Source organism: Salvia splendens, chromosome 19 (genome assembly GCF_004379255.2).
Source record: "Salvia splendens isolate huo1 chromosome 19, SspV2, whole genome shotgun sequence".
Lineage (NCBI taxonomy): Eukaryota > Viridiplantae > Streptophyta > Magnoliopsida > Lamiales > Lamiaceae > Salvia > Salvia splendens.
In genome coordinates this window covers 27,546,470-27,569,477 of record NC_056050.1, presented here as the reverse complement: position 1 = coordinate 27,569,477, position 23,008 = coordinate 27,546,470, and the positions used below count along the sequence as shown (strand labels likewise).

Genomic DNA, 23,008 nt, shown 5'->3' with positions numbered 1-23,008 from the left:
ACCGTTTATTTTTTTTTTTATCAAAATCTGTATCATCTCCTATCAAGACTAATTTTTTATGAACAGGAAATATTACGGTCAAGATTCCAAAATTTTTTCAAAAATTCAAAATAAACATGAAAATCAAGCTACGTAAAGTTAAGAATTTTTTAAATGTCTATTTTCATTATACGGTTAATATTTTTAATCAAATGGCGCTATTTTCTTCATGAATAGACTATCTTATTCAACAAATTGTGATTTCATCAACATATCTGATTTTTTGACTATCATATTATAATTTGATAAAGAAAATGTCATAATATCATTATGAACAAATTCAAATTCCGTAACTTTATTATTCCAACTAGAATGAAATTGAACACATCCAGTGGCAAAATAGTCTTTTTCACAGCTTAACAGTAACAGTCAGATTTCACAGAAGCAGTTGTACAGGGGTAGTTTCGGTAGTCCGAATTATCAGCTTCACATAAATAAACCACTCGTCGTTGCAGTTTCTTCTCAGAGAAGCGTGAGCTCCTTTTGTTCGTCGAATAACCAACTTCACCATTAACGAGATGGATAGAGAGAGAGAGGCGTAAACAATTCCCGACAGCGTTGGCGTGGAAAATCTCGGGTAATGCAGTCTCATCGATTTTCTTATCCAAGTTTTTTTTGGTCTGATTCCGTGTTATTCAGGGCACTGGATAGAGTTTCCTGCTTCTCTATCTCTGTTGATTTTTGATCGCTTAGCTCTAGCGCAGAGCTGTACGAAGATAAATATATGAATCTAGATCAAATTTATGATGTTTCTGTGCTATTGCTAATTTGATGTACCTCTATTGATGATTTAATTATTTATCAGGCTGATGCTCAATTACAGAAAATTTAATTTGGCAAATTTTTTACTGTTTTCGTTGGATTGTGAGCTCTTCTTTTTATCGGTTTAAATATTTGCTATTTTTGGAGAAACGTGTTCACTTATTTGGATTTATTCTTGTTATTTGTATTCTTTTAGAGTTAAATTCGTGTATCATTAGTATGGAGTGGAATAGATGCCGTGTTCGGTAAGCTGATCATTTTCCTGGAATAATGTGAATTTTGTTTCAAATTCAAATTTTTGAGCTGAGAATCCACTTAATTGTCAAACCTAGGACATTTTAATAAAAACTTGATGCACATAAAGAATTTCACATGCCCTGATTGATTGCTCTGTTTGACATTCGTTTGCTTATCTGTACTGATTGTGGAGTTTGAATTTTATATGTATTGGTGTTTGATAATTGAATGGTGTTTGCTAAGCTAGTTATCGAGCTAAGTTGACTGAGATTCATTAGGAAATGTATCTATCTTGAATGGTTCTATCATCTCATTGTTGTTCTTGTGATCTTAATTCAGGTTGGATCTGTTGGTATAATTTATAAGCCGTCATGTGTTCGACTGGAGATCCTGTTCCGGAGGCAAGATACACCAAGCCCCTGGGGATACGGTTCGTTGAGTATGTTAAAGGATCGGCCATCTCATACAAGGCTCATCAAGCCATTGTCCTGATAATAACATTCTTCGCATACTTGGCCTACCACGCTACAAGGAAAACCACCAGTGTGGTGAAAAGTGCACTTGATCCACAGTCTCCTGATGTAGCCTTGAAATCCATCTTCTTTTGGAGACGGGAGCCGCTACAAGGAGCTAGAAATTCGGCTCTTGGAGCTGGATGGGCGCCCTTTAATGGCCCGGATGGTACTGCATTGCTTGGGGAGCTTGATGTTGCTTTTCTATTTGTGTATGCTATTGGGATGTTCTTTTCTGGACATGTGGGAGATAGGATGGATCTTAGGATATTTCTAACCATAGGGATGGTTGGAACCGGTTTATTTACCGCCCTTTATGGAGTTGGATACTGGGCTAGTATTCACTTGTTTTATTACTATTTGATTGTCCAAATGCTTGCTGGATTGTTCCAATCGACTGGATGGCCGTCTGTGGTTGCGGTTGTGGGAAATTGGTTTGGGAAGAAGAAAAGAGGGCTTATAATGGGTGTCTGGAATGCTCATACTTCTCTTGGTAACATTACAGGTAGTGTAGTTGCTTCTGTATTGTTGAAGTATGGCTGGGGTTGGTCCATGGCCATTCCGGGTTTTGGTATTGTGTTTGTTGGCTTGGTGCTGTTTTTTTTCCTACCAGTTAGCCCTGATTCTGTTGGAGCTAGTATTGATGATGATGACGAAGTGTCGTCTCCTAGGAAAGAAGGGGATGAATTGGGAGTACCTTTGTTAAGTGCAAGCTCAGATCATAGAAATGCTGTTGGATTCCTTGAAGCATGGAGAATACCTGGTGTTGCTTCTTTCTCCCTTTGCCTTTTCTTTTCCAAATTGGTGGCCTACACATTCCTCTACTGGCTCCCCTTTTATATTAGTCATACAGGTACATGAACTTCATTTTCGCGTTAATCTTTCGTTGTTTGTGCTGTTAATTCCAGTGTCACTTGAGCCTAATGTCTGTATTCTGAATGGTGCAGCCATTGAGGGCAGATACTTATCAAATGAGGAATCTGGAAACCTGTCTACATTGTTCGACGTTGGAGGTGTGGTTGGAGGGATCTTGGCAGGCCACATCTCCGATCGTTTGGATGCAAGAGCCATAACAGCAGCTAGCTTCATGTACTGTGCCATACCGGCTCTCTTCTTCTACAGAAACTACGGGCACGTGTCCATGACTCTGAACATCGTGCTCATGCTGATCACCGGGATGTTTGTTAACGGGCCATACGCTCTCATAACAACTGCTGTATCTGCTGATCTGGGAACACACAGCTCGTTGAAGGGAAACTCACGGGCTCTAGCCACGGTCACTGCTATAATCGACGGAACAGGGTCAATCGGGGCTGCTGTCGGGCCACTGCTGACAGGATACATATCAACCAGTAGCTGGAGTGCCGTTTTCACAATGCTGATGGGTGCAGCTCTCGTAGCCGGCCTGCTTCTAACGAAGCTCGTCATGGCTGAGGTGGCTTCGAAGATCCAAGGTGCAAGGACGCACGAAGCTCCAAGGCCAACGCCTTCGGATTTGGAGGTATGATCCGAGAAGATCTCCTGCTTCATTGTGCATACTAATCTAGTTGTTGAGGTGCCTTCACCAATCAATATGAAAGAAGGTGGTTAGAAGAGTTTGAGTTTGAAATCTAGAGACAAGCCTTTGCCTAAGGGGAGAGCCGCAGAGGTGGTGATTTTTCTGTATATTATTGTTTGAATTGGGATGATTCATCATAGCCATCCCAAGAAAAAAAAAGCAAGAGGAAATTAGTGATCCTCAAGAAAATGTAAATTTTTCCTGTTATATGTATTGTATGTAATATATATGAAAAAAGGTTCTTTTATTTATTTTATTAGTCATTATGACTTTTTATATGATTGAAAAATTCAGTTTCCTTTTGACTAATTTTCTTACTTTTTTCTCTTTTATTTTACTTTTTTTAAATATTTCTCCACTTTAAAACGATTCAACATTAATGTGTTATTATAGGAGTATTAAAGAAGAAAAAGAAAAAGAAACACTCAAACCAGGAGAGGGTACATATCCCGCACCATTCTAAATTTGAACACAAATTCCCCTTATACGTTTTTATTCTTCAATTTTCGAAATTACTCTATATGGAGTATATTTTAATCTTTTCCAAAATAATTTTCTGAATATGTTCCAACTTCAGCAATTGATGTATTGGCATTTAGGTTGCTGAAGCCTAAATATATGCATATTTGTGTATGTTAATTATATTTATCTCATTCAAAGAGAAGGGTTGACATAAGTAAAGCTAATTTAAATTTCTCTTCTTTTCCATTTAAAATCTATCCTCATTAATATTGCGACTTTTGAGAATATAATGAGAGCTTTTCAAGTGATTTCTATGTGATTACTAGTAATCGTGAGAGTAAATACATGACATTTAAGATTTTTGTTTTTAATTCTGAAAATTGGATTTAATTATTTGTTTTTTGTTTAAATTCTAAAATATTTTTTAATTATGTATATTTTAAATTTAAAACTATGTACTTTTATTACCGAATTATTAATTGTGGTAATGAAATTATTTATTTTTATTTTATTTATTAATCTTAATACTCCTATATATATATAATAAAAAAAGATGTGAATAGCGTAGGTGTTTAAGAGCTGTTGATAGTGCCGATAAGCACGTGAAGTGATGTAGAAATATAATATACAAAGGGAGTATATAGAATAAATCACAGTTAAAAACCAAAGTATTATTCAGATTTGATGCCAAACAAACAATTATCTTCATTCCTTAAACATAAAATCCAATGAAACCCTAACTACCTTATTCATCAAATTTAAAACCTATAAATTAACAAGTGCTCATCTCTGCCATTTCTGGCACAAGAGAGGGCCCTGCGTCTGCTGCAGACACGGCCCGTCCGGCTTCACGATCCAAACGCAGTTGAGCCCGCACTTATCGACGATGAAGCCCTCTGTGTACGCCACGTAGCTACCAGAGCCAAAGTCCGTGTTGATGTTGCAGATGTACTTGGTGTTCCCGAGCACGCTGTAGCGAAACGACCATGCGAAAGACTCGCCAAACCCGAGCTTCTTGAATCCCAGATCGTCGTCGCCAGAGTAGCAGTGGACCGTGATAGGGTTTCCCGTAGCCTGATTCACTATTCCCACCACCGTCTTTTTGTACACAGCATCGCACGAGGCGATCAACACCAAGACGACTGCCACAGAGAGGAGTAGAGCCTTTGCTTCAAACGACTTCATCATCAAATTCTACTTTTAACTTAATTGCGTGTATGGATGCCTCATGCATGGAGATATTTATATGTGTGATTTATTTTGATTTAAATGCGTGATTTATTTTGATTTAATTGCGTGATTTATTTTGATTTAAGGAATAATTAGTGCAAAAATTCCTGTAACTCCTCCCTAATGTACGCACGATCGAGTCCTATTTCCTTTGTTTATGGCACTCTTTTATTGCTGGTTTAATGTGGGAAGTAATACACATTAATTATAAAAAAAAGTTTTTTTTTTCCGTTGGAATTGAGGTTATTATAATTGAGAATAATGACAATTTTTTGTGAATAAAAAATAATTAATTTTATAAATAAAGTTATTGTTGTAATGAATAATGCGAATAAAAATTGTGAATGCAAATTAACTTTGTTGTGAATGAAAATTATTGCTTTAACAAATTAAAGTTATTGTTATTATAAAAACAATTGATATGAATAAAATCTTACTAATACTCATTCAGTCCTCATTCTTTGTCCACTTTTATCATTTTTGTCCATATCCATTTATTGGCCACTTTCCCCTTTTAATATAAATAGTAACTATGTATCATATTCCAATAACTTATTACACTAACTTTTTCAACTCATCTATCTTTCTATAAAGTTGGATCCGACATAAATGGATTAAAAATAAGAGGGAGTACTTTTTTTATGTATAAAAATTTTAATACATATAAAAGTCAATGATTTTCAAATGGTGGAGAGTTGAGGAAAATTTGTTTTTTTATAATTTGTAATTGAAATAAAAAAATTACTCCCGTTCCAAGTTAATAAATGCACTTTTCAGTACGAGATTTTGAAAAACAGTGTTTAATAAGTTAATTGGAGAAACTAATGCAAGAACGGAAGAGAGATCAAAGTAGACAATTGACGACAAACTAAAATTAAAATATGACAGAAAATGAAGTAAGAAGAATAAAAAATGGTTGATTTTTCCACCTGATGAAAAAGTTTAACATAATACATTCTAAAAAAGAATACGACTCAATTAACTTAGGATGAATAAAGTATAATTGCATTAAACTGAAAGCATTCATGATGGATTGGATCACCCTTGCACTTGCACCACCAAAAGAAAGAGTGTTATTCGTCTTCCAGTGCTGCAATCTCATACCGGACTTCTTCCAAGTAAACGATTATAGAAATGACCGCGTCTTGCATGCCTTTAACAGCTTCCTTGAGGGCATTATCGTATTCAGAATCGGGCTCAGCCTCCTTGGTTCCAGATTCCTCAGTTATTTGCTGGATGTGCATGCATTTGTGCCCCGTATATCTGCAGTTTTCATGGCTTACCAAGCGTTCTGAGGGCCGTCTGGCCTTCTTCAGCACTTGAATTGTAGCCGTCTGGGAGAAAAAGGAGCACATGATATTCAATGAAACAGAGCATGTATCAGAAATGGCCTACACAAAAAACCATCAATGGATACTCGAACACAATAGACCTTTGAGCAAGGAAATATGCAAGTATGACCGAACTACTGATGCACTATTTATTAGCACTAAAAATACCTGCAAGTTTACAGGGTAGAACTAGTATAGCTAAAGGTCAGTACTGGGATATCGAACACAGGGAATAAGATTGCAACTGGCTATCATATACTAAGCGTCATATACTATCTAGAGACACGGGGTTTTGGGTTTTGGTTTTATAAACTAGACAAATATATAAACAAAATAAAAACAAAATAATACAAAGCAGGCTAAAGAAAGTAGAGTTTTATGATCCAACTACTACGACCTAGTGATGATTAATCTCACAGAACCCTTACCTTTATGTGTCTCCAGGATTATTAGGAAAGTCGCGATTTTTAGATAAGCCCTCTCTCGAGTGCACTTATCCAGTAGATTAGACTCTAACTATCAAAGTCTCCTTCCAATAGATTAGATTCTAACTCCTTAAGTTCCTAAGACTCAAGCCCTCACAAAGGGTCCCCTCTCTCGAGTGCAGATAAACCTATGTGTTGTACTCGTTCCTTTTACCACGTAAAACTAGCTATCTCTCGATTAATCTAGTTAGACAGACATAGTTCTAAAGTTGGCCAGACAAAAGAACAATAAAAGCACAAGAACAAGCAAAACAATCACAAGAGCTAGAAAAAAGGTTCAATTCAATAAATCAAAACATATTCATAATAGTTTTCACCAAAAAATCTACAAATGATGTTTAACTACTCATAGACAAGTAGTAAAAACAAAAATAAAAGTACTAGACATGAAAGAAATTGATAAAACCCAAGGTTGAATCTTCAATCTTCAGTCTTTTCTTGCCTGGATCTGCAGAGCTCCGCTCCAATGGAAGATGGATGAATTATGTGTGGAAGATGGAATGGAAGAATGTGTAGAGGGGGAAGGATTGGAGGCTCTGAGATGTGGGAGACGAAAACCCTCGGTCTCTTTTATACCCGGGACGGAAATACAGACGTAAAGCCTCGCAGAACACATCGCCCGGTCGGGCGAACTTTCTGGAGTTCGCGACTAAAACGCCCGGTCGGGCGTTTTCCCCATAAAAAACGCCCGGTCGGGCGTTTCCTCTGAAATCCTCCAAAAGCATTGTCTTCGTCTTCGAAAGGGCTTCGCGTGAGTATCTTGCACGCCCCCATCGGAGTCCGGATGAGAGAGTTATGGCTATTATACGAAAGTCGCGCATTGAAGCGCGGATGACTTGAATAATATAGTGGGCGATTCTTCCTTCAAGCTCGTTTTCAAGTCATTTTCACCTGTTTTAGCTCCAAACACTCGACAAACTCGTCAAAACACTAATTAGTGTATGTGTGGATAAAAACCTAAATTAAACACCTTAAATCATCAAAATCACCATCTCATTACCCACAACACCATCCTAAATTATGAGTTTGTCAACTACATAAACATGGACCAAGGAAACAAAAACCACATAAAAAACTCTTAGGACCCGTTAGGTTCCGACTATTGTTCATGCTACTCTTAGGACCCTTTTGGTTCCCACAATTACCGAACTTCCAAGTTACTTCTTACCAGAGACAATGGCATGCTACTCAGTCCCTTCACTCCTCCGAATATTCACCTTATTTAGATGTAGAATATTCACTAATGCACACAATACTTGCATATGTTCATCATCAGAGTGTCACAAAACACAAATATGCAACAACAAAAAAGATGAAATAGTTTGTGTGTAGATTATGGCTTCTATGTTTGAGTTTAAATGCCACAGGAAATGTAGATATGAGCGCATGGATACAACAGAATGGAGTAGTCTCATTTTCGATATCACTAAGCTTGATAAAGCTAAACTATAAATAATGGTAAATCAGAAATATTCCAAGAAAACCATAGAAGCTATGATTCCACACTTGAAATTATTTCCTAGGTAAGAACATAAGAAACATGATCACTTTCAATAGTGCCATGATTCAGTGAGACTGACCTGCTTCGATCAATCATTGAACTCGAGAGTGATCTCTCTGCAAAGCTGCTGGTAAGCCAATTCACCTCCCGAAACTCTATAATCTTCAAAATTCCTGCGTGCAAAAGAAAGGAATTGAGGCGAAATCGAAATGTATTCACTTCTTATCCACATAGGAAAAAATTCTGTACTCTATCACAATCCAGGAATCAGAAATTGGAAACAATACGAGCTCAGTTTGAGGTGGAGAGAGAAAGAATACCGTTTGAGTCGGATAAGCGAAGGCGCTGAGCCTGCTAAACAGCGAGGAATCTACGGAGCAAACCTCGAATTGTTTGAGTCCTTTTATAGTTTCTCTTCAGCTTGAATCTCCATATTTTCTGGTTCAGCGATGGCCACTGGTTCTGATATGGATACCTTCTTCTCAAAATCCTCCATTCCCTCGATCAATTTTCGCAAATTTCTGCTACTTCAGCTATGGCCTGTGATCAAGTGTTGAATGTAGAAGTGAAAGAGAGAGACAAATAGAAGGGTGAAATCAGAAATAAGAAAAAGTTGAGGGGTCAGAAAACGAATTTCGGAAACATAAAACTCCCAAAATCAGAAAAACCCCTAAAACCCTAATGTTCAATCAACTCGACAGAAGCAAACGGACATGAATCCCCAGTTCAATCCTCACCTCCACAACCCAAACAATCAAATTCAGCTCAATGGAGCTAATGCTCCAGCTCAACATCAGGTATCTCTCTCTCTTGGTTTATGTTTGTGCAAATTCAGGGCAAATTTTCATGATTTCTGGTAATATTCGATCAGGTTATGATGAACCAAGGTAATTTAGGGCAAATTAACCCTCAATTTCGGCCGGGAATGCTCAATAACGCTCAGCCGCCAATGCCGCCGTTTAATAACCCAAATCCCTTTTTCGGTCAAAACCAATTTATCCCCTTCCCACAGGGCGCTTTCCACAACCTAAATGCGAACAATTTGCCTCAGCCGTTCGCTCAGAATGCCGTCAACCCTGCTCAGTTCATGCCCAATTGGCCAATGAATGTGCCGAATTTAGTGCAGAATGTCACGCAGCTTTTGCAAATGCAAATGATGAATGGTGCCCCTCAAAATTTGGGTCTTTTCATGAACGCTCAAGCGGCAGCAGGAAGTAACAATGTGGCCTTGTCGCAGCCCGTTGGTGGGAATAGTTTACCCAGTATGAACCATAATAATGCCCCAACCAAAGGTATCGGTGCTCATCACGCACAACGAAATTGGGATGTCTTTGCTCCTGGTGCTGCAAATCCGCAGGTTGCTTATGCTGTTTCCTTTTTTTCTTTAATGGAGTATTGTTATGATGCTGCTTGTGGCCATACCATAGAAAGACTGTTGTTTTCTTTCTTGGTGATATGTAAACCATTCTCCGTATTGTTTTTTTTTGGTCTATTTCTTTCCCAGTGAAAATTATAAAACAAAGGATTTGCATGATTTCGTAATCATACATGTATAGTAGATGTCTTGGTTAATACTGAAAGGGAAGGGAACATGGACAGATACAGAGAGGCTAGAGTAATATGATGTTTGGGGGGGAGGGGGGGGAGGGGGGGGCTTGTCTATTACATTGATGGTTATATTGGAATAGTATAGAATTTTTGAAAAGTTTCATCACTGAAAATGCAAAATACAATGAAACGATGGTTGCAAAACAAATGTAGAGCCTGTTCTCTTGACTGTCTTATAATTTCCGTATAGCAATATTTTCAGGCTCTGTTCTGCTCTTGTGGTATAAAGAGAAATTTCCTGACTTGAAACTAGTAATCGTTACACCTTTTCATGCTGATGGTACAGTCGTCTAGCTATACTTGTTACATCTCGACTCTGCAAGTATGTTTTAGTATTTCCTACCTTAAGGTTTGTAAAACAAAGTTGAATGAATATGGGCTGATTTTTGCATTTTGACTAATAATGTCCTAGGTGTTTACTGTTTAATGCCTGAAATTTCAGAATTAAAACAAATGTTCTATGTTTATATATGAAGACACTTATGTTTTTTTTGTGGAGTGCTGATCTTAAGTTGCATTACTGCAGAGTGATGCTGGAGTAGTTAGTGATGCGAATGACAGAAAGAATAACTGGAGAAAACCTCGTGAAAAGAACATCACTGGGAACCTCAAACATAACAAATCACAGAGAGGGTGTGGTTTTTTTCTTTCTTTTTACGATTTATTAATTGTTGAAGTCGTGGATGAGAGGATATGCTGCCTCACTGGTTTCAGATGTTTTTTCAGATTTGGCAACAAGCAATTTCATCCTCGCCAAAATGCACAAGGGAACTTCAACTTCAATAATGAAAATCGAGGAAAAGGTGGGCATCCTCAATCTGTCTATGCATACATTACTTAGTTTATATTGAATGTATTGTGACATGGAATCATTAGCCAATAAAGAAACTACTATGTTTCATTGATCTACAAGCTGGCAGTAAACTGTGAGTATATATGGAAATTATATACAAAATTAAAAATGACTGTATATATTGGTGTTTGGACTTACTGTCCAGACTGTTTATATATAGTCTACAAAATGCAATGAGAACTACATGCATAATGTTCTGTGATATTAACTTACTGCTCTGGTGATGTTTTAGGTATAGTAACAGGACTTCTACTATCAACTAAAGACTTCTTTGAATCTCAACTCTAGTCATACCCATCAACAAACTAACTTGCCCCTCGAACTCATAACTAGCATTGAGCCTATATTATTTGAAAGATAACGAAAACTGTTTAAGACCACCTCTGAAAGCATGCCATAGATTTAAACTGTGATTGTCATCTTCTGCATAGACCTTATAGTTTCTTTATTTGATAGAGTGTGATTAGTGATGAAACATGTTTGCTTTATATTGTTTAATTATTAAACTACGTACATGCTATATTACCACCCATACCTTTGATGTTTAGTCCTTTTTAGCTATTCATATGTTCATGGGATGTTTCTTGTATCTGTTTGTAGCGGGACCCCATTGCCTAAGATATTTCTCTGTGTTTAGGTAACAAAAATTTTGCAGGGAAGAACTTTAACGCATCCAGTCATTCTGAGCAAACTCAAATGGGAAAAAAGAGGTGAGCCTGACTGATTTCATAAGTTCGGGCAGAAAAGTACTAGGTCACTGCTCCATTTCTTTTAATTACTAAAATTGGAAGATTGTGGGGAAAATATACATATAATCGTATTGGAAGACCACTCTCAAATGGGAAAGTGCATTAAGGAATGCACAGTACTGTGGCAGTGGGAGTGCCTTTTGTTCTCAGTATCGCTTACTTAATATTTCTTCTTTTGTTTTCTTTATTCTTGGGAATGCTTTTGGTTTTCTGATTTCATCTTCTTTGCCCCAAGGCCTCTCATGTTAAATTATACAGAACAAGAAATTAAACATTGGCATGAAGAGCGCAAGAAAAACTACCCATCACAAGCCAACACGGAGAAGGTTGGTGAATGAGCAATAGCTTAGTAGCATTCTACTTTCTCTGTTGTGATACTGAGAGATTTATTTGCTGCAGAAGTTGAAAAAGAATCCCAAACAGCCTGAGGTTGAAGATGAAACCGCAAAGATAAGACGACAGGTAAATACCATATGGGGGCATGCGGTTTTCTTTGTATTCTATTTTCACCAACATGAAATATGTCCCTGATTATGTATGATGAAACTTGTTGCAGCAACTGAAAGAAATATTGGCAAAACAAGCTGAATTAGGCTGTGAAGTGGCAGAAATACCATCTTGTTACCTATCGGATCCCGAGCAACAGGCAGGTGGTAACAGACAAAATAATAAGCCATTTGGGAAGAGAGACAGATTTCAAACAAGTTTGACAAGAAGGGAAGATTCCAGAAGGGTGGCCGCTTCTCCAAGAGACAAAGATATGAAAACGGTCATTCCACAGATTTGCAAAACCAAACTGGGTGCACGACCAACCCCCCGCACAATGAGAGTAAAAAGGAGCCATCTCTGTTGAAGAAACTACTAAGCTCTGAGATCAAGAAAGATAAGAAACATCTGCTGCAGGTTTTCAGGTTCATGGTTGTGAATAACTTCTTCAAGAATTGGCCCGAAAAACCTCTGGAATTCCCCAAAGTTATTGTCAAAGAATCTGGCAATGAAAGCGAGATTTTAAAACCGGAAACGGACATGATTGAAGGTGACACTTTAGTTCCCTTTCTTACATAAAATATGATAGTAATACTGATTGCTGCAGAATCAAAGCTGATATTTGAACTGCAAAATATGCAGATGGTGAATATGTAGGTGAAACCACCATAACAAGTTGAAGAAATCTTTGGCTCAAAATTTTCAGCTTTTATACATTTTGCCAGTGTTTTTATAATGTGTATATAATCAGGTGCCATGAATTGATGTTTGGATTGTCCTTTGTATTGTAAATTTCCATATTATGCTTTAAAATTTTGACATTATTTTAAAAATCTATTCCAATTTTGGAGAACGATTACTTTGGTTCTTTTACGAGCATCATCTTTTTTGAAGGACACGTCAAATGGCGTTGTTCTCTTTTTACATTGTAAAATTGTGATTTTGCCCCTTAATAAAATTTGAGAAAATGCTTCTCTTCCTATTCATTCATTTCCGAATATTAAATTAAGGGCTATAACATGCCTTTGTCTGTTAAAAAAAAAACATGCCTTTGTCTGTTGTCATGAATAATATGGGCCTTCTTTAAAGTATAAATGTTGATGCAACTTTTTAAAATTTGAATCCATTCCTAGTAATTTAATTGCTACAGCTGTATTCCTATGTTATATCAAAATATAAAATATAGGGTTAATGCATTATAAAATTAGCTTGATTAAATTCTAATTTATTCCACAACTTTCAAAATTTGAATGAAAAATACTTATGAAATATCAATTTTTTTTCAATTGTTCAATTTGATAAAATTTGTGATATTATTTTAGTTTCTTAAGGTCAAAATTACATCATTTAGTCATCTACGTGGTCACATTAATAAATATTTATTCCATTATTATTAACGCCATAATTTATGCATGCGTACTAGTCTAGTATCGAATGTCTCAAAAAAAATTATCATGATAAAATTTGAATTTTTTTTAAACTTTGTAATTTATTATTCAAATTTTGAAAGGTGTGGGCAAATTAGAATTTGACCAAATTTCTTAACTTTATAAGCAACCAATAATAATAATAATAATAATAATAATAATAATAATAATAATAATAATAATAATAATAATAATAATACACAAAATATTCTAATATATCTGCAGCTTCTAGAAGCATTCCAAGCCGAGCAGAGCAAATAATTCCATTCAAAAAACAACAGCTGAAGATTCTTCCAAAAACGACTTTCTTAGCCGTCAATTCCCAAACTAAATAAACTCAAAATTTTCCATTTTAATTTCCATTTTAATTTCCATTTTAGAAAATTATCAATTCAACAACTGCCACCTCTCCACCCATTTCGACTCTGCTGTCTCTGCTTCTGTCACTTCATTCTTTTCCTCATTCCCATCTTCTTGCAGTCTTTCTTTTTCTTTTTCTTTTTCTTTTAATAATATTGTGTTTGACTTTTAAACTTTTCCCACACATAAACGCGTCGGTTTTCAATCACACCGTCCTGTTGAAAAATTCAACTGCTGCTTTCCTTGTCTTAACCAGTTAATTTCACTGCCCCATTTTCAATCAATGCTATCTTCATCATTTACATATCTTCTCGCCCCCAATTTCTCCATTGTTTCATAAAAATCCATTCTTTACTAGATTGTGAAACTGATTCCTTGCTTGAGCTGTGAATTCCGGTTTTCTTGGATTTGGGAATTTTGCACTTTGAAGGATGCTGAGAATCTGAGATGATGAAGGGCTCACACCAGCAGCGGCCTTTGCTGATTCCTTCTCCAAGAACACCGGGTAAAGAAGAGCTCCCTTACACTCCTGTGAATGCTTCTATTGATGCTTCAATTCCTGTTTCTTCCAAGCCTTATTCAGAATCCCAGATTGAAGTGAGTGGTGATTTAGTGAGGAACCCTTCTTCTCAATCGATTCAGTCAAAGTCCTCTAGCAGTTATTCAATTAAGGAGGTGAGCTTTAGGGAGGGGAATGATGTGGTTGTGGATCCTGTTGTTAGGTATGGTAGCTCGGGTTCGAACCCGGTTCGGTATGGCTCTAGGGGGGCTAGCTCTGGGGGGTTTGCTTCATCTTATAAGGAGATCAAGGATGAGGATGCTAGGTTAGTGTATGTGAATGATCCTGTGAGGACTAATGAGAAGAGGTTTAAGTTTGCTGGGAATTCGATTAGGACTTCGAAATACAGTTTTCTCACCTTCTTGCCTAGGAACTTGTTTGAGCAGTTTCATAGGATAGCTTACATATACTTTCTTGTGATTGCCATTCTCAACCAGCTTCCCCAGCTGGCTGTTTTCGGCCGGGGAGCTTCCATTCTGCCGTTGGCGATGGTGCTGTTTGTGACGGCTGTTAAGGACGCGTATGAGGACTTCAGGCGCCATAGGTCGGATAGGATTGAGAATAACCGGGTGGCGTCAGTGTTGGTGAATGGAGAATTTGGGGATAAGAAATGGAAGGACATTTGTGTTGGGGAGGTTGTTAAGATCTCTGAGAATCAGACTCTCCCTTGTGATATGGTGTTGCTCTCGACTAGCGATGCTACTGGCGTGTCGTATGTGCAGACTACGAATTTGGATGGGGAGTCGAATTTGAAGACGCGGTATGCGAAGCAGGAGACTCAGGCGAAAGCCTCGTTGTTGGGGGAGATAGGTGGGCTGCTGATCAAGTGTGAGAAACCGAATAGGAATATATATGGTTTTCAGGCAAATATGGAAATTGAAGGAAAGCGTATTTCTCTTGGGCCGTCTAATATAATCTTACGTGGCTGTGAGCTGAAGAACACGGCTTGGGTGGTTGGTGTTGTGGTTTATGCTGGGAAGGAGACAAAGGCAATGCTTAACAACGCAGGAGCTCCGTCCAAGAGAAGCCGTCTTGAGAAGCACATGAACAAGGAGATCATCATCCTGTCGCTTTTTCTTGTGACGCTGTGTACCGTGGTCTCCATTTGTCACGGTGTTTGGTTAAGACGCCACCGGGAGGAGTTGTATCTGATGCAGTTTTACAGGAAATACGACTACTCGGAGCCTGAAGTTAAGAAATACGAATATTATGGCTGGGGAATGGAGATATTCTTTGTGTTTCTCATGTCTGTGATTGTTTTCCAAATTATGATTCCCATATCGTTGTACATATCCGTGGAGCTTGTTCGTATTGGCCAGGCTTTTTTTATGATCCGAGATGACAGGATGTTTGACAAATCCACCAATTCGAGATTCCAGTGCAGGGCATTGAACATAAATGAAGATTTGGGGCAGATAAAATATGTTTTCTCTGACAAAACTGGCACTCTGACCGAGAACAAGATGGAATTTCAGTGTGCAAGCATTGGAGGAGTAGACTACGACAACGGGAAGGCCATCACTACTGAAGATGGGCAAACCGGATACTCAGTTCAAGGTATGCTGAGATTTCTGTTGCATTGAATTGTTTTCATGCTCACCATTTTGATTTCTTTCTTATATGGTGCCAGTTGACGGAATGGTTTTCAGGCCAAAGATGACGGTGAAAGTTGATCAAGACCTTCTCCACTTGTCAAAAATGAAACATACAGACGAAGGCAAACATCTTTGTGATTTCCTCGTGGCCTTGGCTGCTTGCAACACCATTGTGCCTCTCACTGTTGAGACTTCCGATCCTGCTGTGAAATTGATAGAATATCAGGGGGAGTCTCCTGATGAACAAGCATTGGTCTACGCTGCTGCCTCGTATGGATTTATGCTCGTTGAACGCTCTTCTGGCCACATAGTAATTGACATCCAAGGCGAAAGGCAAAGGTAGCATAGAGTGGCTTTCTGAACTCACTTCTTTTGATTATGGTCCACGATACCATCTTTCAATCAGATATTTTCGTATATTGGAAACCTTTTATATTATCAAATATCGAAACAAAATGAAGGCTGAGGATTGTTAGTATGTATCTGCTCATAAAATTTGATAATGGATATGAAAAGAACCTCAATTCGATATATAGATCGAAAGCTTTTGATTTTTAAATTTTCAGGGTCTCGAGTTACTGCTAACTATACAGCAACTTTAATCTGTGACGTTTTCGTTTTTCCTTTTCATCTCTATCAATTGAAATATTGGTCCTGCTGGTATTTACCTTCGTATGATATCCTTATTGGCAGCACAGGTTCAACGTCTTGGGTTTGCACGAGTTTGATAGTGATCGGAAGAGGATGTCAGTTATCATAGGATGCCCGGATCACTCAGTGAAGGTTTTCGTAAAAGGAGCTGACACAACAATGTTCCAAGTGATAGATAAGTCCTTGAACTTGAACATGGTAAAAGCGACTGAGAGTCATCTTCATGCTTACTCATCAAAGGGATTGCGAACACTTGTCATTGGGATGCGGGAAATGAGCACATCTGAATTCGAGCAATGGCAGTCGTCTTATGATTCAGCAAGCACAGCCTTGATGGGCAGAGCAAATTTACTTCGTAAAGTTGCCAACAACGTGGAGAACAATCTTAAACTATTAGGTGCATCTGGGATCGAGGATAAACTGCAGCAGGGCGTGCCAGAAGCAATTGAGTCTTTAAGAACGGCCGGTATCAAGGTCTGGGTTCTAACCGGTGACAAGCAAGAAACAGCCATCTCGATTGGCTACTCGTCCAAGCTACTGACGAGTAAGATGACACAGATAGTGATAAACAACAAAACTAAGGACTCATGTAGGAAGAGCTTGGATGATGCTTTGCAACTCTATAAGAAGCTCTCGAATGTCTCCAATTCCAACGATGCCGGCAATGGAGCTGGAACTAATCAACTTGCCTTAATTATCGATGGAACGAGCCTTGTGTACATTTTAGAGACTGAACTTGAGGAAAAGGTAACTTTCACATGGAGACGAGAAGCATCCATTCTCATCTTATATTATCATATGTAAAGGTTATTTAATTTCCATATTTGATCTTTTTTGCAGCTTTTCGAGTTATCTAGCAAATGTACTGCAGTATTGTGTTGCCGTGTGGCTCCTCTGCAGAAAGCCGGTATAGTAGCCCTCATAAAGAATAGAACAGACGACATGACCCTCGCCATTGGTGATGGTAAGCATCTTTATACCCGTGTCAAGAAAGAAACAAATGACAATCTGGTTATCGATCAAATGAAACTAAGCTATTGACTCTCACAGGAGCGAATGACGTTTCCATGATTCAAAAGGCTGATGTGGGCATTGGAATCAGCGGCCAAGAAGGAAGGCAAGCCGTCATGGCATCAGATTTCTCGATGGGACAGTTCAGATTTCTGGTCCCGCTATTGTTAATACACGGACACTGGAATTATCAACGGATCAGCTACATGATACTGTACAATTTCTATAGGAATGTAGTTCTTGTTTTCGTTTTGTTCTGGTAAGTGAAAAAAGCTACCCTTTTTTAACCTTAACACGAGCCATGAATTTAGGCTTTTCGCTGATAGTTCGTGTTTCTCTGCAGGTATGTTCTCTTCACTGGATTCACCCTGACAACTGCAATCACCGATTGGAGCTCTGTGCTGTATTCAGTAATATACACGTCATTGCCTACAATAGTCGTGGGAATTCTCGACAAGGACTTAGGTAGAAGTACTCTCCTCAAGTATCCTCAGCTCTACGGTGCTGGACAGAGGGGAGAGAGCTACAACGGGAATTTATTCTGGTTCACAATATTAGACACGTTATGGCAAAGCATAGCTGCCTTCTTCATACCTCTCTTTGCTTACTGGGATAGCACCGTTGGTATTTCCGCCTTGGGAGACCTTTGGATACTCGCAGTCGTGATTCTGGTTAATGTACATCTGGCCATGGACGTGATCAGATGGTACACGATCACTCACATTGCTGTCTGGGGATCTATACTCGCGACTTTCATCTGCGTCATGGTCATCGATGCCTTGCCCTTCCTGCCTGGTTACTGGTAAAGCTTCTCTACCTACTTGTTATATTCAAAATCCAATCGGCTTGTTTAAAAACTACTCCCTCCGCCCACTACACGTTTTGATGAAAATTGGTGAATAGGAGATAGATCGAGAGAAAAAGTGGTTGAAGTATTGTTAGTGAAAAATGGGGCCCACCAAAAACAGAAGCTGTGACTAATTTTTATGGACAGCCCAAAATGGAAAAATACGACTCAAACTTTATAGCCTTTTTCCAGTAATGATCTGGACTTTTGTTTAATTTTTTGAAAATCTCGAACTTTGCTGAAAGTTTCAATTTTTTCCCACGTCCCATATCGAAAATGTGAAGTAGAAAGAGATCAACTTCATACCATAAATTTTACCTCACCCCAAGTTAAACAGATCGCATGAATGCATTATATCTCTTGAAAGGAGGTAGAAGTGATCCATATACGAATATTTATGCAGGGCCTTCTTCATGATCGCGAAGACGAAGCTATTCTGGATGTGCTTGCTTGGCATCGTGGTATCAGGACTGGTTCCTCGTTTCGTCGTGAAAGTGTTCGTACAGCATTGTAAGCCAAACGATATTCAGATCGCCAGAGCAGCGGAGAAATTTGGATATTTGCAAGGAGATTCAGAAACAGAGATGAATCCCATTTTTGATCTTCCACAGAGAACTGCCACTACTTAGATATTTTCTTGTTCATATTTTTTGTAATTTATCATGTTTGTTTATGCAGCTCAATCCATTTTTTCCAATCAGTATATAGTCTGCACATAGGCTGTAAATTGTGTATTACAGTTTACAATACGAGTAAAAAATTATTACAATACAAGTAAGAAATATATGCAATGGCTTATTTATTTTATTTCTTGATTCTTGATTCTATTTGCATCATATCTCAAATGTAGCAACCTCAAGTATTTCCACACACTCCTCCTCATTCAAGATTACATTTTTAACCCAATCATAAGTTATAAAAGTAAACTAGGACTTCAAAATTCACAGCTGCAGTTAACTAAACACCATCAGAGCAATTATAGAAAAGCAAAATTTAAAGAATTACTTAGTGGTATTCGTAATCCCATTCATATGTCATTCTTTTGTGAAAATCGCCAAAAGCCCATAAAAAAATTGTAATTAACAAAAATGAAATATGTCAAGTAAATCACGAACGAATCATAAATTGGAGAAAATTATTCACTAGTTTAGAAATATTTCTAATTAATGATTTTTTGACGAACAGATTTATGGAAGAACTACATATGGAAATTAAATCTTAAAACTATCATAATTCTAAAATATGGAAACTTACCACAAAATTGTAATCCTCTTAATATACACATGAAAATTTTAAAAATATAAATCTCTAGAAAAATAATTTTTTATTTAATTAGGTACTTTATCAAGATTGGTGATAATGTGTTAATTTTTTTTTATCTATCTGTCTATACATAATATAGACACGAAATAAATCAAAACTAATGATGAAGTGTACCATAACTTAAATTTTGTAAGAGTACTAAGGTATGATATAGAAATACTCACAAAATCAAGGACTACTAACAAAAGATGGTAGAAGTATTTATTCAACAATTAAAATTCACATCTTGGATTACTATTAGATTTTGAAGCAATCACGTTTCCTCTTTGTATTTACCTTAGATTAATTACCATCGTTATCAGTTGATTATTTTGGTAAAACTCTGTCGAATTTGGTGTGTATATAAAATAACTCCAAATTTTACCCAAAATCCGATTTCCACACTCCACCCCTTTTGCCGCTCACTCTCTTCAATTCAGACCCCACTGATTGTTTCCCGCAATGGGTTCGTGTTGAAGTTGTGTTTACGCCTCAGAAATTCGTAAATTGGTTAAACCCAGGAGCAAATTTTGAATCTTTCGGTGCGCAATGAACGCTCCAATTATAGCTAAACACCTCTCTCTTTCAATCTAATGAACCCCTTTTCTTCCTTTTTTATGCTTTCACAAACGTCGTCGCTCGTCGGTTTCTGGGTGCATGCAGACCCGCTGCAGGGGGACTTTCCCCAAGTGATAGAGGAGTATTTGGAGGGGTAATTATTACACGTTTCATGTTTTACATTTAGTATAAAAATATTACCTTTACATATTTCATGCAAAAAGTTGCATAGTGTTTTAAATTAATAACTTCCGTTAAATATTTTAAATATCCACTCCGTCACTTTGCCTAGCTTGTCCTCTGTCATCGGCGCCCATGATCATCGACTTGCTCACTGGGCTTCCTGTGTCATTGTCTGATACAGGGGATGGTAAATAAAATTTCAGACGGATCTGCTTCATATACACCTACTGCTGCGTGCTTCAATTTGATATATGTAGGAAATTCCAATGGAGAGATACTGATAATTGATAGTAAACGCCTTGAAATGCTCAGTATAGTTTCTGGCTGTCATAAAGAATATCGTATTTAATAGAAGTGGACGATATCTTCTGACAAACTCAAGTGATAGAATCATCAGAATCTACGAAAACCTTTTGCCACTCAAAGGTGGACTTGAAGCGCTGGGTAAAGCTAACCATGAATCTGGTGAGCATGATGAAGATGAAAAGTTAAAAGCTGCAGGATCAAGGTCTCTGGCTCTTTTCCAATAGTTTCAAGATTCGATCACCAGAGTGCACTGGAAAGCACCATGCTTTAGTCTCCTTGACTGGCTTGGTCTATATCTGGGCAAAGGATTATACGGAGAACTGGAGTGCATTTGCTCCTTATTTTAAAGAGCTTGAAGAAACCGAGGAGTATGTGGAGCGAGAAGATGAGATTGACTTGGTGCCTGAAACAGAAAAGGTGAGTATGCTTTGGTTTTTTTTCCATTTTCGTTTTCTCTTGTTTGTTCCTAACTGAGATGTTAATATGTTTCCAGGTAAAAGATTTAGGTATGAATGAAGATGAAGACATTGATATTATGAACACCGAGGGGGATTCTGCCTTCAGTGATTCAGACATGTCCCAGGGAGAAATACGCTTCTTACCCCCTGATCCATGGCCCGATGTTCCTGAGATTGAAGACGGGCTTGTTGTAAATACTTCGAAGGAAGGGGAAATCAGTGAGACTGAATCTCCTCTTTCCGATGAGGCAGGCCAAAATGGCCATCTAACAAATCATGAATCCAGTCGCCTTGAAGGTAAGCTTTTTTAATGCCTTATCATTTATGTCGTGTAACATATATCTAAGCAATTACGATTTTATTCTTCCCGACTTCAATTCAACAGAAGACACAGGAGGAATGCGCTTAAAAAGAAAGAGGATGCCTTCAGAGAAGTTTCTGGATTTTGAAACTGAAAGTATTAAGAAGCCACCTCCAAAGTCGAAACCATAATTTAATTTACTTGCAGCTCTAAGATGTCTTGTAGTTTTAGGTTTCTAGTCTTAGTAGTTGTGAGGGATGCTAATTTTGACTTGCATCATACCTTCACTTATTGTCTTCTGCTTCCACATAAGGCAAGATTCTTATATTTGAAGTTATGTTCATTAGAAAATATATCCAATTTACCTCAATATTATTATAATCTGCTGCAATTTCTTTTATATCTTTATTCCGAAGTTCAAAGAAAGTTCCATCGTAGAAAGACAACTATTGTTGTTGTTTACAGATAGACTTTGCGGGTTCCACTGCACTGATGCTTGGGTCATGGTTTTTTCGTCTTTCCCTTTTAATTTATCGATATTAATGGTTTTTCAATGAGGATTTAATGCAAAATGACCTCTTTGTTGATTTTGATGGTTACTGTGATTTATATTTCTTGTTTGTCTGGTAGAGTATGCATAGAGATTGAGCCATGTATATATACGTTTCAGGTTTATTCTTTCTTATCACAGGAATTTGTGCATTCGATTTTCAGTCTCTCCGGTTGTTCTTGCATATTGGAATTTCCATCCGCCATCCTCATTAATACGGTAAGTTAGTGATTTCCTTCTGATATGGTTGTGTAAAGACTAAAGAGCATACATCTAAACACATTAAGGTATGCCCGAATTGAGGAAAATGAAATTTATTTCTTTACCACTTTTCATATTCTCTGTCTATTTTATCTGTCAAGTTCCTCACATTCTTGTGTAGTATACAAATTGAATCATAAAGAAACTATTTTTTTTATCTTTTGCAGATACGAAGCTGTAGGTGACATAAGCAGTGAGTGCGACGATGACGAGCATAGCCGTCCCCATATTCTCCAGCAACTGCCTTTCTTCATTGAGCTCTCGGCCTCATTGCCATTTCCTCTGCAACTAGTTTTTTTCTCAATGTGGTAGGGCCTATTTTGAACTAGACAACAGCAACTGTGTGTGTGTGTGTGTTTGTGACTGCCTTATGCATTGATTTTACATGTATATGTGCACACACATGAGTTTCTTGATATGAATGAAAAACCATTGCTTTGCATTAGGGTTACTTGTATTGCTTTGTTGGGATTTGGATTGGTGAAGATGCAATGTTGAAAGAATTTCTTTTCCTCAAAGATATGACTAAACTCTGAAAAAGTGATTACTTTTCAGAAGGGATGAAAACTGGTGATATTACTTGACCTTCTATCCCAAGTAAGAATTTTCCTATATTTGATTCTTTGCCTTTTTCTGTATCTCTTTGAGAATTGTGATGACTCAAACCTGTATTACAATTACATCATGTTAAGATATATTCACATGTGAGTTATCCCGCATCAAAAATGTGTTGTAAAGAGATATACCTCGTGAGTTACTATTCCCGTCACCGATCAACACGCTCATCTACAATCAAGATGATTTCAAGTTGTGTATGAAAGCCTAA

The 23,008-nt window shown here is 37.6% G+C and overlaps 4 protein-coding genes and 1 pseudogene across 4 annotated transcripts; 4 read left to right on the top strand and 1 right to left on the bottom strand.

Annotated features, from left to right (window-relative positions):
• The first annotated feature begins 511 nt into the window (after window positions 1-511).
• LOC121779955 (putative glycerol-3-phosphate transporter 1) lies at window positions 512-3,359 on the top strand. Its single transcript, XM_042177442.1, has 3 exons — window positions 512-616; window positions 1,378-2,403; window positions 2,498-3,359. Exons 2-3 carry the CDS (start codon window positions 1,410-1,412, stop codon window positions 3,055-3,057), a joined length of 1,554 nt encoding a protein of 517 aa, XP_042033376.1. The 5' UTR covers window positions 512-616; window positions 1,378-1,409; the 3' UTR covers window positions 3,058-3,359.
• A 994-nt stretch (window positions 3,360-4,353) lies between these two features.
• On the bottom strand, window positions 4,354-4,755 carry LOC121779285 (S-protein homolog 5-like). Its single transcript, XM_042176592.1, has one exon. It carries the CDS (start codon window positions 4,753-4,755, stop codon window positions 4,354-4,356), a length of 402 nt encoding a protein of 133 aa, XP_042032526.1.
• Window positions 4,756-8,780: 4,025 nt separating this feature from the next.
• LOC121778293 lies at window positions 8,781-12,646 on the top strand. Its single transcript, XM_042175615.1, has 10 exons — window positions 8,781-8,914; window positions 8,989-9,474; window positions 10,252-10,358; window positions 10,452-10,528; window positions 11,216-11,288; window positions 11,563-11,653; window positions 11,727-11,789; window positions 11,884-12,096; window positions 12,156-12,363; window positions 12,456-12,646. The coding sequence occupies exons 1-10, from the start codon at window positions 8,831-8,833 to the stop codon at window positions 12,491-12,493; spliced, it is 1,440 nt and encodes a 479-aa protein (XP_042031549.1). The 5' UTR covers window positions 8,781-8,830; the 3' UTR covers window positions 12,494-12,646.
• A 1,058-nt stretch (window positions 12,647-13,704) lies between these two features.
• On the top strand, window positions 13,705-19,070 carry LOC121779948 (phospholipid-transporting ATPase 1-like). The gene is made up of 7 exons (XM_042177431.1): window positions 13,705-15,716; window positions 15,790-16,093; window positions 16,453-17,152; window positions 17,246-17,369; window positions 17,456-17,675; window positions 17,760-18,218; window positions 18,667-19,070. Exons 1-7 carry the CDS (start codon window positions 14,048-14,050, stop codon window positions 18,890-18,892), a joined length of 3,702 nt encoding a protein of 1,233 aa, XP_042033365.1. The 5' UTR covers window positions 13,705-14,047; the 3' UTR covers window positions 18,893-19,070.
• Window positions 19,071-19,892: 822 nt separating this feature from the next.
• On the top strand, window positions 19,893-22,627 carry LOC121778643 (annotated as a pseudogene).
• Window positions 22,628-23,008: the final 381 nt, after the last annotated feature.